Here is a 14,692-nt window from a genome sequence, read left to right on the forward strand (position 1 = left end):
TAACCATGAAACCATGAAGTGAGGGCTGTTTTAGGGCTGGAGTTTGGCGTTCAGAGGTCAGGGATCATTTACAGCAAAGCTGGTGTTTCAGTGTCTGTCTCTTTTAGTGGTTTAGGGCCAAGTTAAAGTAATTTTACTCAGGTGTTAATCATCTAGAATATATTTCAGCAAGAAAATGTAAAACTTTTAATGATTGCCTTGGGGGGAAAGTGGGGCTTTCCAGTAGAAAATCCTAATAGGATTCCACAAAGAAGAATAATAATAAAAAAAATGGATTAAAACAACAGATGGACTTAATATAATATCAGCCTTGTCATATGTAAGCATGGACTACAGTGCAAATAGCAGGAAAACTTGATGAGAAGAAGAAAAGCCAAAATATATTCCAAAATATGATCATGTGCAATGTGAAATAAGCAGGCAAAATAAAAACTTTGACATTAATTCGTAGTACACAGAAGAATTATGAAGGTAAATAAATGTACATTAGGACAGGGTATTTTGGGGGATAAAGCATAAATTGTTGATATTCTGAAAGGATTATTCTTATTTTGGTGGTTGTTCAATCTAAGATTATCACTCCCCGGGGGTAGTACTTGATATTTATTTTATTTTATTCATAACATCACTGTACCTAAGGGAGAAATTGAGGGTAAACTCCACTAAACCAAGTTTACCTGCATATTTTTATCATTGTGAATAGTATCAAAACAGTTCTGTCTTAATGGGAGGTGTAGTGGTGGTGTTGAAAGTTATATTTTTTGCACGAAACTGTACTCAACCATCCATGTTTTTTCCCAATAGTCAATCGATGATAGCGCCATTAAATTTATCAATTTAAATGTGGGCCAAACCAGAAATTCTCGGCCTTTTCTGATTGTGAACAGCAGGGGGCGCCGTTTGCACACAGAGCGGCTGTATGGGAATTACATCCGAGTTCAGAAGTCACGTTTCCGGAAGCAGGTGCAGTAAAGAAAACAGTGAATCCCCACATGTGCAGAACAGCAGCCTCCAGGAGTTGATGCAAAACATTAAATTTGTGAGATTTTACAGTTTTCGGCGCGTGAACGCGCGGGGGTTCATGTCCCGTGCCGAGGCGGCTCACGGACTCAGGCTGTTGTAGTGGCGAGGAAACATCATGGAGGAAGTGATAAAGTTACCGGAGAGCAAGGAGAGGCGTGCGGCCAAGCAGAAGAGGGCTGCCCCGGTGAGGCCGGACCTGGAGCAGGAGGAGGCGAAGCGGCAGAGGAACGTGGAGACTCTGGCGGTGCTGGGGGAGGCGGACGGCTCGGTGAGGCTGCTGGAGGAGCTGGTGTTCGGAGCGGAGGACGAGCTGCTGGACAGACTGGTGGAGGTGAGTTAGAACGTGAGGCCAGACTGCGTTCAAAAAATCAATCAGTTTAACTTTGATTCTTGATTATCGGCGAAGATATGCGCCTAGTTGAACATAATCAATACCTTTTCAAGTCATAGCTTCTCCTGTTAAATTCGGCGTGCAAGCGATCCAACAAAAAACAACACATTTAGACAAAATACTGTGTTAAAACTATTTTGAATCTCATTTTGGTTCACGCATGCTGCCGTCCTACACGGAGTGTTTTGGTGAAAAACACCATTTTTTCAGAATCAGAATCAGAATCAGAATACTTTATTGATCCCCAGGGGGAAATTACTTTTAGTTACAATAACAACTCCCACTCAAAGTGTAAAGTAAAAAGAGCAAATAGTCAAGAAAAATAAAGAAAGGAATATAAATATAAATATGTATAGAATAAAAAGAAAGAAAAAATATATGTACAAGTGCAAACATGGACAGGAGTTATTGCACTATAGGTTATTGCACATAAGTATGGTATTGAATATGGATTATTGCACTATAGGTTATTGCACATAAGTATGGTATTGAATATGGATTATTGCACAGAGGGAATTTGCACAAGTTTTCCGGGGAGAAAAATCCGGAAAATGCTTGGGTTATGCCGAATTGAAGAGTCGAAGGTGATGAATTGTAAAACATCACATGTGTCACATTCGTCATAGTTGTACATTTTGCCCACAGCTAAACTGTCAGTTGACAGAATTTTGAATGGACTCCGGTGGGGCTCACTCGTAAATCAACTCCTCCTCTGCCACATCCCCCCATCTGCCCTGAAAAGGCTCCTGTCTGAATTTTCTCATAAGCTTTTGTCATTTACGTGATTATTTACTATTTCTGTGCGGTTGCAGAAATTACTTATGATTTCTCGTATGATTCTGTGGGTTTGACCCATAGGCGCAAATCGGGTGGGAGGGTGTGTGTGTGTTTATTATATGGCAGTGGCGGGCCGCCTAAAAATGACGCACTCTTGCTGTAAGTCACTCTGGATGACGGCATCAGCTAAATGCCATAAATGCAAATGAAAAGTCGCCTTCATTGTGTTCAGACTTGGTAATGTCTGCTTAGTTAAGGTTATTCTTGCAGGGATGGTTTCTGTGAATATTTGGGGCTGTTACTGTGTGTATGTTTGCATCAGATACGACCAGTGACCCTAAAATGGGTTACAGATTAATCCAAGGTCAGGAAGAGAATAAATATGAACCTCAGCTTGCAATCCTCCTCTACCATCATTTTGAGATCTTTGACCCTCTTCATGTCATTCATCAGGACAAGGACCAGCAGAGAGCAACGCTACTGGACGACAAAGATGACTCCAGCGAATCAGAGGCTGAGAACGAGGCTCGCCTGGAGGTCCCGCCCACGAGGAAAGCCGCCTGGGTGGACGAGGATGACGAGCTGGAGGAAGAGTAGGTGTCGCGTTGAAGTTCTGTGTTCGTGCTCGTATTTCTGTGTTATAACTCGGGTCATAAAATCCACCGGTGGGATTACTCAGGTGAACATGGATAGGAGGTTTCAGGCGTGTACACGTACAAACAAAGAGACAAAAATATGAACTCCACCAACCAAAATAAAAATCAGGAGCAGGGCGAAGATGGATCAGGGAATCTTCTGGAGGGCTGCGGTCAGTTTCCAGCGTTGGGAATGAAACTCAAATAGATGTCAGTGCAACAACTTCAGTTTTTATGTGCCAGTGTGCCGTGCAGCAACATCTCACAGTTCAGTGCCTTTAAGAGTCACATCGAGCATGAAAAAATAAATGAATTTCTTTCTTTACTATTTTTAAAACAGGCTTAATTTACACTGCAAAAGTAAAAGTGTTGTTAAATAAATAAAACAATAAGAACAATAAGATAAGACAAAAAAAAAATAAAATGAATAAAACAGTATACATAAAAATAAAATTAAAAGCAATGACAGCTTGAAATTTTGTTGGAGTGACAAAAAGCAGATTTTCTGAGCTCTGTATGAATTTTCAGGACCTGCTCCCTGTTTCCAATCAACTATAGGATTTCCATTTAGTCCTTGTTGATTTCTTTCTCTCTCTCTCTCTCTTTCTCTCTCTCTCTCTCTCTCTCTCTCTCTCTCTCTCTCAGGGTCGACATGACTCATCGTTTCCGCAGAGATCTGGTCAAAGGAGCAGCAGAGGCGACGATGTCCAAACAGAAGCTGCAACAGAGGATGAAGGACCAGTGAGTCGAGTTGCACACACACACACTCACGCACTCACACAAACAGGGTTTATATACACACTCTTTTATTCCACACTCCCTCTCTTCTGTGCTTCCCAGGTTCCAGAAGGCGATGGGAGGAACTCCGTCATGGGCGGAGATCAAAGTCAAAAAGAAGGGCAAGAAGAAAGGTGGAAGAGAAGAGCACAGAATAAGATAAAAAGCTGACAGTGTGAAGTTCATTATGAGCTGTGAGGCAGGCCGGTGTGTTGATGTTTTGTTTTCCTTCTGGCTCTGTCAGCTGAGGAGGACGACGACGACGAGGAGGAAGATGAAGATGACGACCTGCTGAGGAAGACGGGGAACTTTGTGGCTTCCTCTGACAGTCTGCCTGCTGGGATCCTGCAGGTCGGTGCATCAGACACACAGTAACAACAGTGACACTGCAGTGTGGATTTCTTACAGGGCCTTAGTCATTTATTCCTCATCAAGCATTTAAAGCATCATTTTTGTGTCAAACTCTCACCGTGTGCTGCCTTCAACCTCAGATGAAGCCTTCATGGTGAACTCGCATTCCAAAAATCCCAGCAATCTCCGATCCACTGGAAGAAATTGGGTCTGTAATTAAAAATTTTACAACAGCAAAAATGTATAAAAAAAAGTCCTATTTAAAAAAAAAGAAAAAAACACTCACTTTTGTCATGCTGTACACTCTGAGTCTGTGGGAAATACTGAGCATAGGACTGGATGCCAAACACACATTTGTACTCAACTATTGCTGCAACGAGCTCTTCTGTGAAATCCTCTGGTGCGGTCATGAAGTGTGCGCCGGACCGGTCAGGACTCTGGGACGGAGGCACTTGTTGTCTTTGCAGCGAGATTTGATTTAAAAAACCGAGCGCATGACTGCATACCAGAGGGTTGGATTACACAGCGTGACGAGTGTGAGCTTTTTCATTTTCACCTGTTTTTATTGGACTTTGCATGTGATGAGATAAACAAAATTAAAGTAAAGTAGGAGACAAAAATCAGTAATAGGAGTGTGAACTCTTTAAACTTTATTGTATTTTATTATTTTATTATTTTTATGTTGTTATTTTATTTTATTTTATTTTATTGTGAAGCACTTTGTAACTGTGTGTTTTGAAAAGTGCTATACAAATAAAGTTATTATTATTATTATTATTAAACTGAATTTTTTTTTATAGCATTTTGCTGTAAATTTGTAAAATCACCGACCCAGTTTTTTTTTTTCATTGGACCAGAGACGGCTGGTTTTCAGAATATGAGTTCACCATGAAGGCTTACGAGTAAAAAGTTATTCGTCGGAGGGTGAAGACAGCATCACGGTGAATGCAGGATACAAAAATGATGCATTATGGGTGAAATTTTCCTCTAAGGAATCAAGTAGGAGTCAAACATGAAGCACACAAAGTCATAATCAGTTATGATCAGTTGTTGTTATGAGTTAATGTGAAAGGTTTTTAGCCAGGTGTTTTGTTTTTCTTCCTTGAAGCAGAGTTCTCTATCCAATCCATGGAGCAAAATTTCCACCATGTATTTATAATAAACACAAAGATGGTTTATATAGGAAGATGTTCCACATGTAAGAATTTGTGAGGCCGCCTTTACTGAATGTAGTTTTGGTGTTTTTTTTCTCTCTCTCTCTCTCAGATGAAGAGGTGTCTCCACGCCAACAGCGCCCGTCCGTCAGACGACAAACTGACCACCGTGCAGTTCCACCCGTCCGCTCAGGTCGTCATGACAGCCGGCCTCGACCAATCAATCTCCCTCTTCCAGGTACTGTCGGCCAATCACATCTCTCTCTCCCAGGTGCGACAGGAAGAGGCAAATAGTGACTCTCCTGCCGCGACTTATCCACAGAAACTTCTTTCTTATTGTGTTAATATTGCCTCATGTAGATATAATGTTTCCACCTGTTTCATTAAACATACTTCATATTTTTTACAGTATATTGTCACATTATATTCTACATTTGTTCTTTGTTTTTTTTTTTGTAAATCTTACTGCTGTTATGCTTTAATCTATAGCTGACTTTTTCTCTTTATCTTTGAGTTTGAATGTATTTTAAGTGTCCTCATAATTAACAAAATTGTGCTGTACTGTTTTTTTTATACCTAATTTATTGTTGTTTGTGGTGTATCTTATTAGTTTTGCTCCAGTTTTCTCACTCAGATCATCGAACTTTATCTTTTCACCCCGCTGCATCAAGAATAATCTAGAGTTAATCTGAGTTTGTTGCATGGGATAAACAAGAACTTTCTGTCTCTCAGGTGGACGGGAAGACGAACCCGAAGATCCAGAGCATCCACCTGGAGCGTTTCCCGGTGCACAAAGCCCAGTTCAGCCGCGACGGGGAGAAGGTGGTGGCCACCAGCCTGAAGAACAAGATGTTCTACCTGTACGACATGATGGAGGGGCGGGTGCAGCCCGTCCACACCGTCAGAGGTGAGGAGGAGGAGGAGGAGGAGGAAAGCAGCAGGGTGGAAGTAACATTATGTTTATCACAGTTACTGTAACTGGTTCATCTTGTGAGTCGCTGTGAAAGTCAGCAGCGTTGCTTTTCCTTCAGCGTGTTTCGTCCTGGACTCCATCGTAAAGTCCGTCCGCTCCAGAGAACAGATTCAACATCAGAAAAGCTTTCAGAAGAGCTTTATTTTGTAATTTACTGATTTTCCAATCCGAAGAACTGGAGGTTGAGCTTTGTACTCACCTCCATATTTAATTAAGTCTAACATTAGCTGAGCTACTCTTTGCTTTTAGTGAAGTGTCTTTTTTTACAACACCACTTCTATTTTAACTCGGTAAAATCAAATAAATAGATAATTAAAATGTAGACAGACACTAAAAGGTCATGTCAGGATTAGCAGGTTGAGTTTCTGTAGTTTTGTTCAGGGGAAACCTCCGTCATATCAGAGGCCGGATGACATGATGACATGAAGGTTGGGCACCATTCACATTTGAACCGGTACCTGGAATTCAGTATTGATATCCAACGGCACCTTTTTGTTTTTTTGTTTTTTTTGGGTAATTTGCTCTCTCTGTAATGACACAAAATGCAGTTTCAGTTGTACAAAAACAAGTCGAAACATCTCACTTTCAACATTGTTATTTAACCCCCTGAACCCCAAACCCGCCGGCGGGATAGAAAGACATGTATTTTTTTTTAAAAAATCACCAAAATTCAATCGTTTATCATAGCTGGAAGCTTTAAAAACCTATTTTTCGTCGTGATTTTTCATTCGAATCATTTTATTATACATGCTTCATTCAACAATTCGCCAAAAAATAGTTGTTTACTCAATCCAGATCATTCAAAAAACAGAAAATTCTGCGGTCTTCAGCGGATCTGAGACATCTTGATTGATTCAGGTGAGCCCAACAGTCACGTGACAAAAATTCACTGAATTTCAGTGTGTAGGCGACAGTAGTAATATGGAAGGGCACAAGGCAGTAAAAACGCCTAAGTTTATTCAGGTTGGAAAAATTTTAATATTTCAGGAAATAAATCATGTGAAGCCCCACTTTTTTTTTCCTGGATCAGTGACACTTGTGGGCACCTGAAAAAATGTTCTGTACATTTATTCCAGTGTTTCTCGATTTTTGTACAATAAATTATCAAAAAAAATCAGTTTGCCTTTTTTATTTTTTTATTATTTATGGCACTATAACTCTTTCATACTGTGTGAAAGACATTTTTGAATGGCTTCAGGTGATAGCCACAGCTGTGCTGTTTCCATAGAGGTGCAGCACTTGAAATTGCTGAAATGTGAGGGGAGCAGAAAACACCCCAAAACTGCTTGGGGTTCAGAGGGTTAAGTAGGTCAGTTTGTTGTAACACGCCACACAAAACAAGACCCGTCCCTACAACCTCCAGCCTGCAGGGGGCGTCGCGTGTCCGCGTTTGTCCTTATTCACATCTGGAAGGGAACTAAACGTCTGTCAGCCAGAAGTTTGAACTTTGGCGGCGACCACAGTGGGCTAACGTCGCCTCGCTCTCTCTCTGTGACGTATACTCTCTCACCCTGATGCACACCTGCAACAAACTGTAAACCAGGAGGGGTTTTTCAAAAGGCTCCCTAAGGATTCCTGTCTGTTTATTTGAATTCACAACACAACTCGCTCTCCAGAATGTGGCGCTGGTTGGTCTAATGTGAGCAGGCCCAGCAGGCGGTTCCGGCTTCATGTTTAACCTCAGTGATCGTCCTCAGGTCTGAACGAAGCCCGAGTGAAGGAGTTCTCCGTCTGTCCGGAGGGAGACTCTCTGCTGCTGACGGGGACCAGCGGGTACCTGCACGTCCTCACGCTCAAGGTACCACCTGCTGCTGCTTGTTGTTGTTGTTGTTGTTGTTGTTGTTGCTGTCCATGGGCTGTGTATTTGACAGGAGGTGTTGCACTTCCTCCCAGATTTGGACGCTTGATGGGCGTGGCCACTCCTGATGATTGACAGTCGCTCATTTGAAAACCGTCTTTGATGTTACAGAAATAATTTACCGAAATAGAAATAATTTACCGAAATAGATCGATATTTTTTTATTTTTTTTATTTATTTAATCTTGTAATCTGTGGATACTGCTGAAAACTGAATTTCCTTCGAGATGAATTTCCTTTGGGATGAATATCTATCTATCTATCTATCAGATAGATGTACTTTATTAATCTCAAACTGGCAATGGAAACATCAAATAAAATTAAATAGAATAAATGCAAAAATGTATACAATAAAGATTATATACAGTAAAAAATATTTAAAAATATAAACATCTAACAATATGAAATATACAGATGATAAATATGAAATATACAGATGGTAGATGGTTGCAATATTTAAAAAAACAGAATGAGTGTATATTAACTTAAAAAGATATAAATAATATAAATAATAAATGTGTGTCAGAAAACATTTGGAGCAAGAAACAAACCCTGCAGCTGCCGAGTCTGTCTTCAGCTCAGAGTGATGACGGTTGGTGTAAAAGTTTCCAGAGGTGAGGTGAGTTATGCTGGACACCCCTAATTTGCATAAAGTAGTTTATGCAAATAAGGAGCATCAACATAACAAAATCCAGCGTTAATAGAGTGCATTGCACTGCAGCGTACACACACAGTGAACGGGAGGCGTGGAAATGACTGATCCTGTGGACACGGACCGTCACTCAGCGCTGGTTTTTAAAGCCACGTCAGGCAGCTCTGTGCTCTGGTGGCTCTAAATGGCAACAGGAGAAAAGTCTGAAGGTCTTAATTACCCAGATACCCCTGTATCGTGATGTCAGCAGGCTAACGTGGGTGGAGAGGATTTCCTTCCAGCGCAGCATCACGTACTGCTTCACGTACAGCAGCAAAGTGGATTTTGCTGTCCACTTTGCTGCTGTAATGCTTGAAATTTCCCCACTGTGGGACTAATAAAGGAATATCTTATCTTATCTTTTTTGTTATTAATTGTTTTTTATTTATGCATGTATCATTAACAATTGAAAAACAATCAACATAATGCTCTCGCTCCATACATAAAATACATTATATAGCATCTTATCTTATTTTATCTTATCTTATCCACTGGACCTGATGCCGAATTTCAAACCGTTGAGCATTTTGGACGGGAGATCAACTTCAGCGCAAGTTTTGTCCCCAGAATGTGCAGGTCTGGAATCAAGAAGCCAGCAGTGCACAGGGCCGGAAAGCAGAGTCATATCATAGTTTAGACTTTAGCTGCCAATTTATAAAAAAAACAAAAAAACAAAAAAAAACATAGCTACAGTGGCAGCATCGCTAGGTTATCACAAGAAGTCGGTGGTCTGCAGACAAAGAGGCTTCACTGGCAGGGATGCAGCAGAGAAATCCAGGACAAGTTGGAAAGTTCACAAAGGAAATGAAGGAGGTTCAAACAAATTAGTGGGAAGCCAAAGAAACAAGGGACCAAATATCAAGTTAATTAAAAAAAAAAAAAATGAATGCGGGGACTACAGAACGGCCTCATCTGTAATCATGACATCACCGTTTGTTTGTCTAACAGGGTTCGGTGATTAGAACAGGACGCTCTTTAAAACTGACCAAAAAAGTTGCTTAGTGCAGCTTGAACTGAGTTTTCTGAGGAGGTTTGTCTTCACCAACATGGAGCGCCCAGCAGTTTTGGGGGCTGGATGATCAGCTCAGACTAAATCATTAAGGATGCCAAATATGTGATTCCAGAAGCCCTGAGTAACATGTCAGGAATAAAAACTGACTTCATTTTTCTGTTTCCAGAAGCCAGAATTCCTCAAGGAACGGTAAAAACCAGGATTTTGTGTCCGAGCTACAGGGTTCTGTGGAAGTTACAGGACCGGAGCAGCTCTCTGTGTCGGCCTTGAAAAAATGGTGCAACATTAAAGCTGTTTGTGTGTGTGTGTGTGTGTGTGTGTGTGTGTGTGTGTGTGTGTGTGTGTGTGTGTGTGTGTGTGTGTGTGTGTGTGTGTGTGTGTGTGTGTGTGTGTGTGTGTGTGTGTGTGTGTGTGTGTGTGTGTGTGTGTTCAGACCAAAGAGGTGGTTCGCAGTATGAAGATCAACGGTAACATCAGTGGAGTCGCTTTTTCTCACGACGGCAGCAAAGTCTTCACCAACTCTGGTGGGTTTGTGTGTGTGTGTGTGTGTGTGTGTGTGTGTGAACTCTTTTGTGCATGTGTGTGTATTGCCATTGTCTTTGGATGTGTACAACATAAACTGACCAATTCTACAAACTGTTTTTGTTAATGGATTCAAGTGTTTTAATGAAATCACTCTGTGTGTGTGTGTGTGTGTGTGTGTGTGTGTGTGTGTGTGTGTGTGTGTGTGTGTGTGTGTGTGTGCGTGTGCAGAGGAGGGGGAGGTGTATGTGTGGGACATGCGCAGCAGTCGGTGTCTTAACAGATTCACAGACGACGGCTGTGTGAGGGGAACGTCCATCGCTGCTTCCAGAAACGGACAGTACCTCGCCTGCGGGTAACGCGCACACACACACACACACACACACACACACACTTTTTTTTTTAGGTCAGAGAGCATGGACTCTTGTAGCAATTTATAAATGTTTTTATTTTTTTATTTTTTTTTTGGATATATTTTAATGTATAAATTTATTTTTTCAATGAATGTTTAATTTTTTTCTCTTTTGTTCTTTTTGATTTTTAACTTTTTAAAACATTTTTTAGGATTTAGTACTAATTAATCACAATTAATCGCTGTTAATCACTGATTTTTTTAAAACAAACATCAGCAGTTTCCTACGAAAAAATTTAATCATCATGTTTTTAAACATGGTCACATCAGGGGTGGAGTTACAAATTGATAAATCACAAGTAAATAAGATGAATTTAGTCACAAATGTTCATGCATTAAAACTAACAAACAACCAAAAACAACACAAAATAGAGAGAATAGAGAAAAAAAATCCATCTTTATAGATTGACTCTTTTTTTTTCTTTTGACTAAAACATCCAAACCATTCACTACTGTAGAGTGTAAATGCACACACACACACACACACACACACACACACACACACACACACACACACACACACACTTGATACATGGAGTGTTATGCCACCCTTGGACCTCGTCATGACGTCAGTGAATTTGACTCCGCCCCCAGCTCCCAGTCGGGCGTGGTCAACATCTACTCGCAGGAGGCGTGTCTCAGCTCGACCAATCCCAGGCCTCTGAAGGCGGTGATGAACCTGCTCACCACGGCGACCTCGCTGACCTTTAACCCCTCCTCAGAGATCCTGGCCATGGCCTCGCGGGCCGACGACGAGGCCGTGCGGCTGGTGAGTCACACCGCAGCAACCTCACCCCGCTGGAGTGCCCCTGAGCAAGGCAGTGGACAGAGGAATCGACCCCTCAGCGGTCCTGGCTCTGTTTGGAGGGATGCACATGTCTAAATGTGTACTTGTGTAGTTTAAAGGTTTATTATCCCTGCAGACATCCCAGCTTTATGATGCAGCGGAAGGTCCAAACCGACCAGAGTCACGAACTTTACAGTGAAAGAGCGTTTTGAAAGCATTTCCTGTTGAAACATTAAGGTTAATTAATTTATTTGGGTCCCCATTAATCAGCACCAAGGTGGCAGCTGCTCTTCTGGGGTCCACACAAGTAAACATCACATCATAACGCAAAGAATTATGTTAAAACTACTACTACTACTACTACAAAAAAAATAAATAAATAAATAAAAATTAATCAGCAATAATAAACCTTTTAATAATGATAATAACAGTGACAATGTACCCTCACTCGTATCAGGATGTAGGGGCGGGGCTTAACTCAGAGGCATCTTACAAAAAAATGTAAAATAAAGGGAGATCAAATAGTTTTATTTGACAGGAGGGTCGTGACTGTTTCACATTTTGACTGGTTGAAATGTTTGTCCTCGCCTGCTGGTTCAGCCTGAAGTCGCTGTTAAAGAAGCTCTGTTCTCTAAAATGTAGAGATTAGACAGATAGATAGATAGATAGATAGATAGATAGATACTTTATTCATCCCGCAGGAAATTCACAGTTTTTCAGCAGTATCCACAGATTACAGATTAAATAAAATAAAAAAGATAAAAAAAAAAAATAAAGAATAAGATCTAAGTACAACCCAGTGTGCAAAAAGCAATGTGCAACAAAGAAATATACAGTATACACATGATAAATAGCAGTAAGCAATATAAACACTATAAACAAGGATTCTAAAAAAAAAAATAGAAATATGAACAATTTAAACAGAAGTATTAACAATTATGGGACTAGGATGTAAAAATACAAGGAAAAAATGATCAAAATTCAGTAAATTATTAACAAACCAATGACATGGACTCTTAATTTCTGGATTTGATGTTGAAACAGGGAGGGCCAAGGGTCCGGGTAAGGATCAGTCACAAGTGCAGACCAACAGGATGGTGTCTCTTATTTTGAAGGGACAGGTGGATGAGAGGGGATGTTGGAAGATTTGTGAAGGTTTAATTGGTTGAAATGTGTGTGTTCAGGACGTAGAGGTCATGTGAGGTCATTTCACGGGGAGCCAAGAAGGTGAAAAAGTCGTTTTTGATTTCACTTGTCCAATCAACAAGCTGCCAGGGAGTCATGTGACTACTTTGACTGTTTGTGTGCGTCCGCAGCTCCACCTGCCGAGCTTCACCGTCTTCTCCAACTTCCCGCTGTCCAAGAAGAAGATCGTCCACCGCACCAGCTGCCTCGACTTCTCCCCCAACAGCGGCTTCTTCTCAATGGCCGACAACAAGGGCCGCGCCCCCCTCTTCAGGTCAGTCAGCCAATCATCAGTCAGTTAACGCCGTTTACGCTGTTTGTGTTTGTGTTTGTATCTGAGAAGCAGAATGAGGCTGACGGGAGCGCTCCTCTGTTCCAGGCTGCTGCATTATAAGGATTTCTGAGGAGGAGGAAACCTTTTCCAGTGACGTCGGTGCAGCTGAGCGAGTCAGAGCAAGGCAGTGATGCCTTGCCCAAGGTTCACGGTTCAATTCCCACTTCCACCACTTGTACTGGAAACGTCTGCGCTCACGTTACAGAGGCGTTTGGATTAAAGCGTCGACCAGATTGTGATGAAAATCCCTGTAAAATGTCTGTGCACCAGCGGCTCCCTTTTCCACCTGCATTCATGCATCATCTGTGATCGGACTGAGCAAAAATTTTAAAAAATAAATAAAAAATCCAAAGTTACGCCGTTTACAGACCCTGTTATCACACTGTAATGCAGTCGGTTTACATTAAATTATGTCCTTAGGCAACTTCTAGATCAGCTGATTGCTCATCTTCTAATTTTCGATGCTGTAACGTGTCTCGAGAACAGAAGACAGCGACAGATTAAGCTTCGCTGTCGACAACAAATCACAGCTGCCGCGTTTGTTTACTTCTGTGAAGCCGAGGCGTCATCAGAGAATCTGCCGAGCGGCCAATCAGGCGTCTCGCATCAGATCCAGGAGCGAGAGGCAGATCCAGACCTCAGGAATTCATTACATAATTCAGAAATGTGGGCGTTTGCGACGCACGAGGGACCGAAGCAGCTGAAATCAAACACGTCTTCAGTTCATGGACTGAAACCAGGCAAACGGACCTCGACGGCTAATTCTTCTTTTAGCAGAACTTGATAAACTCGCAGCCTCCCGCTCTGCCTGGCATGACTTTCAGATTTCCAGATTTTTCAAGGCGATCTCTTCTTGGTTTGAAAAACAAGGAAAAAAAAAAAGAAGGTATTGCAGGAAGCAGCAGGTGTGAGTGGATTCCAGCCAAAAGAAATCTGAAAAAAAAATAAATAAATAAAAATAAGAATGCAAACCACTTTAATGCAGGTGCAAAAGGGGCGTTTAGATTTGTAACGAGCTTCCGCAGACTAAACACTTTCCACAAGAGTCGCCAGATCCCAGCTCTGTATCTCCCCAGGTGTGTCTTTATATTGTTTTCTTTTTTTTTTTTTTTTAAATCAAATTATTGTATAAATGAACGAATGCATTGTGTATTTTTTGTGTCTCTGTGGTTTGTGTCCTGCTGTAAGGAAATTTTTATTGAAGCTTCACATCAAACACAGAAACACACACCATGGATGAATTATGAGGTAATTCACTTGTTGTGTGACATGTGGGAAAAAAAAAAAAAAAAATTAACCTCCACAACAAGGCGAAAAAAAAAAAAAAAAAAAAGGCATGAGAGAGCCGGGCTGCTGTCAGATGAGGAGATGAAGGAGCCGCTTCATTATGCAGCACTGAGAGCAGGCAACACGAGAAGTATGACACACTTGACAGGAAACAACAAGGAGAGAGAGCCAAGCCAAAGACACACACACACACACACACACACACCTGGTGCAGGAATGCCCTCGGTCCTGTCTGTCCTCATGTTCGCCCCTCCCTCCGTCACCTTGCTCTGTGGGAAAAAGGACGTCAGTGTCCAAACGTGTCAGCAGCCGTTTGATGTGGCAGAAAAAGATTTTTTTTTAAAATAATCCCAGAATAAATGAACTCCATGTCGGTGGATTAAATTTCACCTCTGAGGTTTTGTTTGTCTTTGTTTTGACCTGAAACGTTTTAGGAATATTATCCGCAGAAAGTTAATTTGACGTCCCAGTAAAATTAAGAAAGACACGTTTTCACCTTTCAACCTGTGGTTTTCAAAGTGCGG

General features: G+C 41.4%; 1 protein-coding gene across 1 annotated transcript; it reads left to right on the plus strand.

Moving 5' to 3' along the window:
* Window positions 1-930: 930 nt before the first annotated feature.
* Window positions 931-14,031, plus strand: utp18 (UTP18 small subunit processome component). The gene is made up of 13 exons (XM_030058878.1): window positions 931-1,354; window positions 2,645-2,784; window positions 3,472-3,567; window positions 3,667-3,737; window positions 3,848-3,954; window positions 5,221-5,346; window positions 5,841-6,015; window positions 7,779-7,879; window positions 10,075-10,165; window positions 10,395-10,518; window positions 11,170-11,344; window positions 12,679-12,821; window positions 12,927-14,031. Exons 1-13 carry the CDS (start codon window positions 1,139-1,141, stop codon window positions 12,949-12,951), a joined length of 1,590 nt encoding a protein of 529 aa, XP_029914738.1. The 5' UTR covers window positions 931-1,138; the 3' UTR covers window positions 12,952-14,031.
* The last annotated feature ends 661 nt before the right edge of the window (window positions 14,032-14,692 follow it).

The sequence above is a fragment of the Myripristis murdjan genome, chromosome 8, assembly GCF_902150065.1.
Source record: "Myripristis murdjan chromosome 8, fMyrMur1.1, whole genome shotgun sequence".
Lineage (NCBI taxonomy): Eukaryota > Metazoa > Chordata > Actinopteri > Holocentriformes > Holocentridae > Myripristis > Myripristis murdjan.

What these genes read in the sequence shown, in the direction of transcription:
- utp18 (XM_030058878.1), top strand. Translation starts at nt 1,139, where the DNA reads ATGGAGGAAGTGATAAAGTTACCGGAGAGCAAGGAGAGGCGTGCGGCC. An exon ending in TGCCTGCTGGGATCCTGCAG is followed by an intron (nt 3,955 to 5,220) that starts GTCGGTGCATCA and finishes TCTCTCTCTCAG; the next exon opens with ATGAAGAGGTGTCTCCACGC. An exon ending in GGACAGTACCTCGCCTGCGG is followed by an intron (nt 10,519 to 11,169) that starts GTAACGCGCACA and finishes CTCCGCCCCCAG; the next exon opens with CTCCCAGTCGGGCGTGGTCA.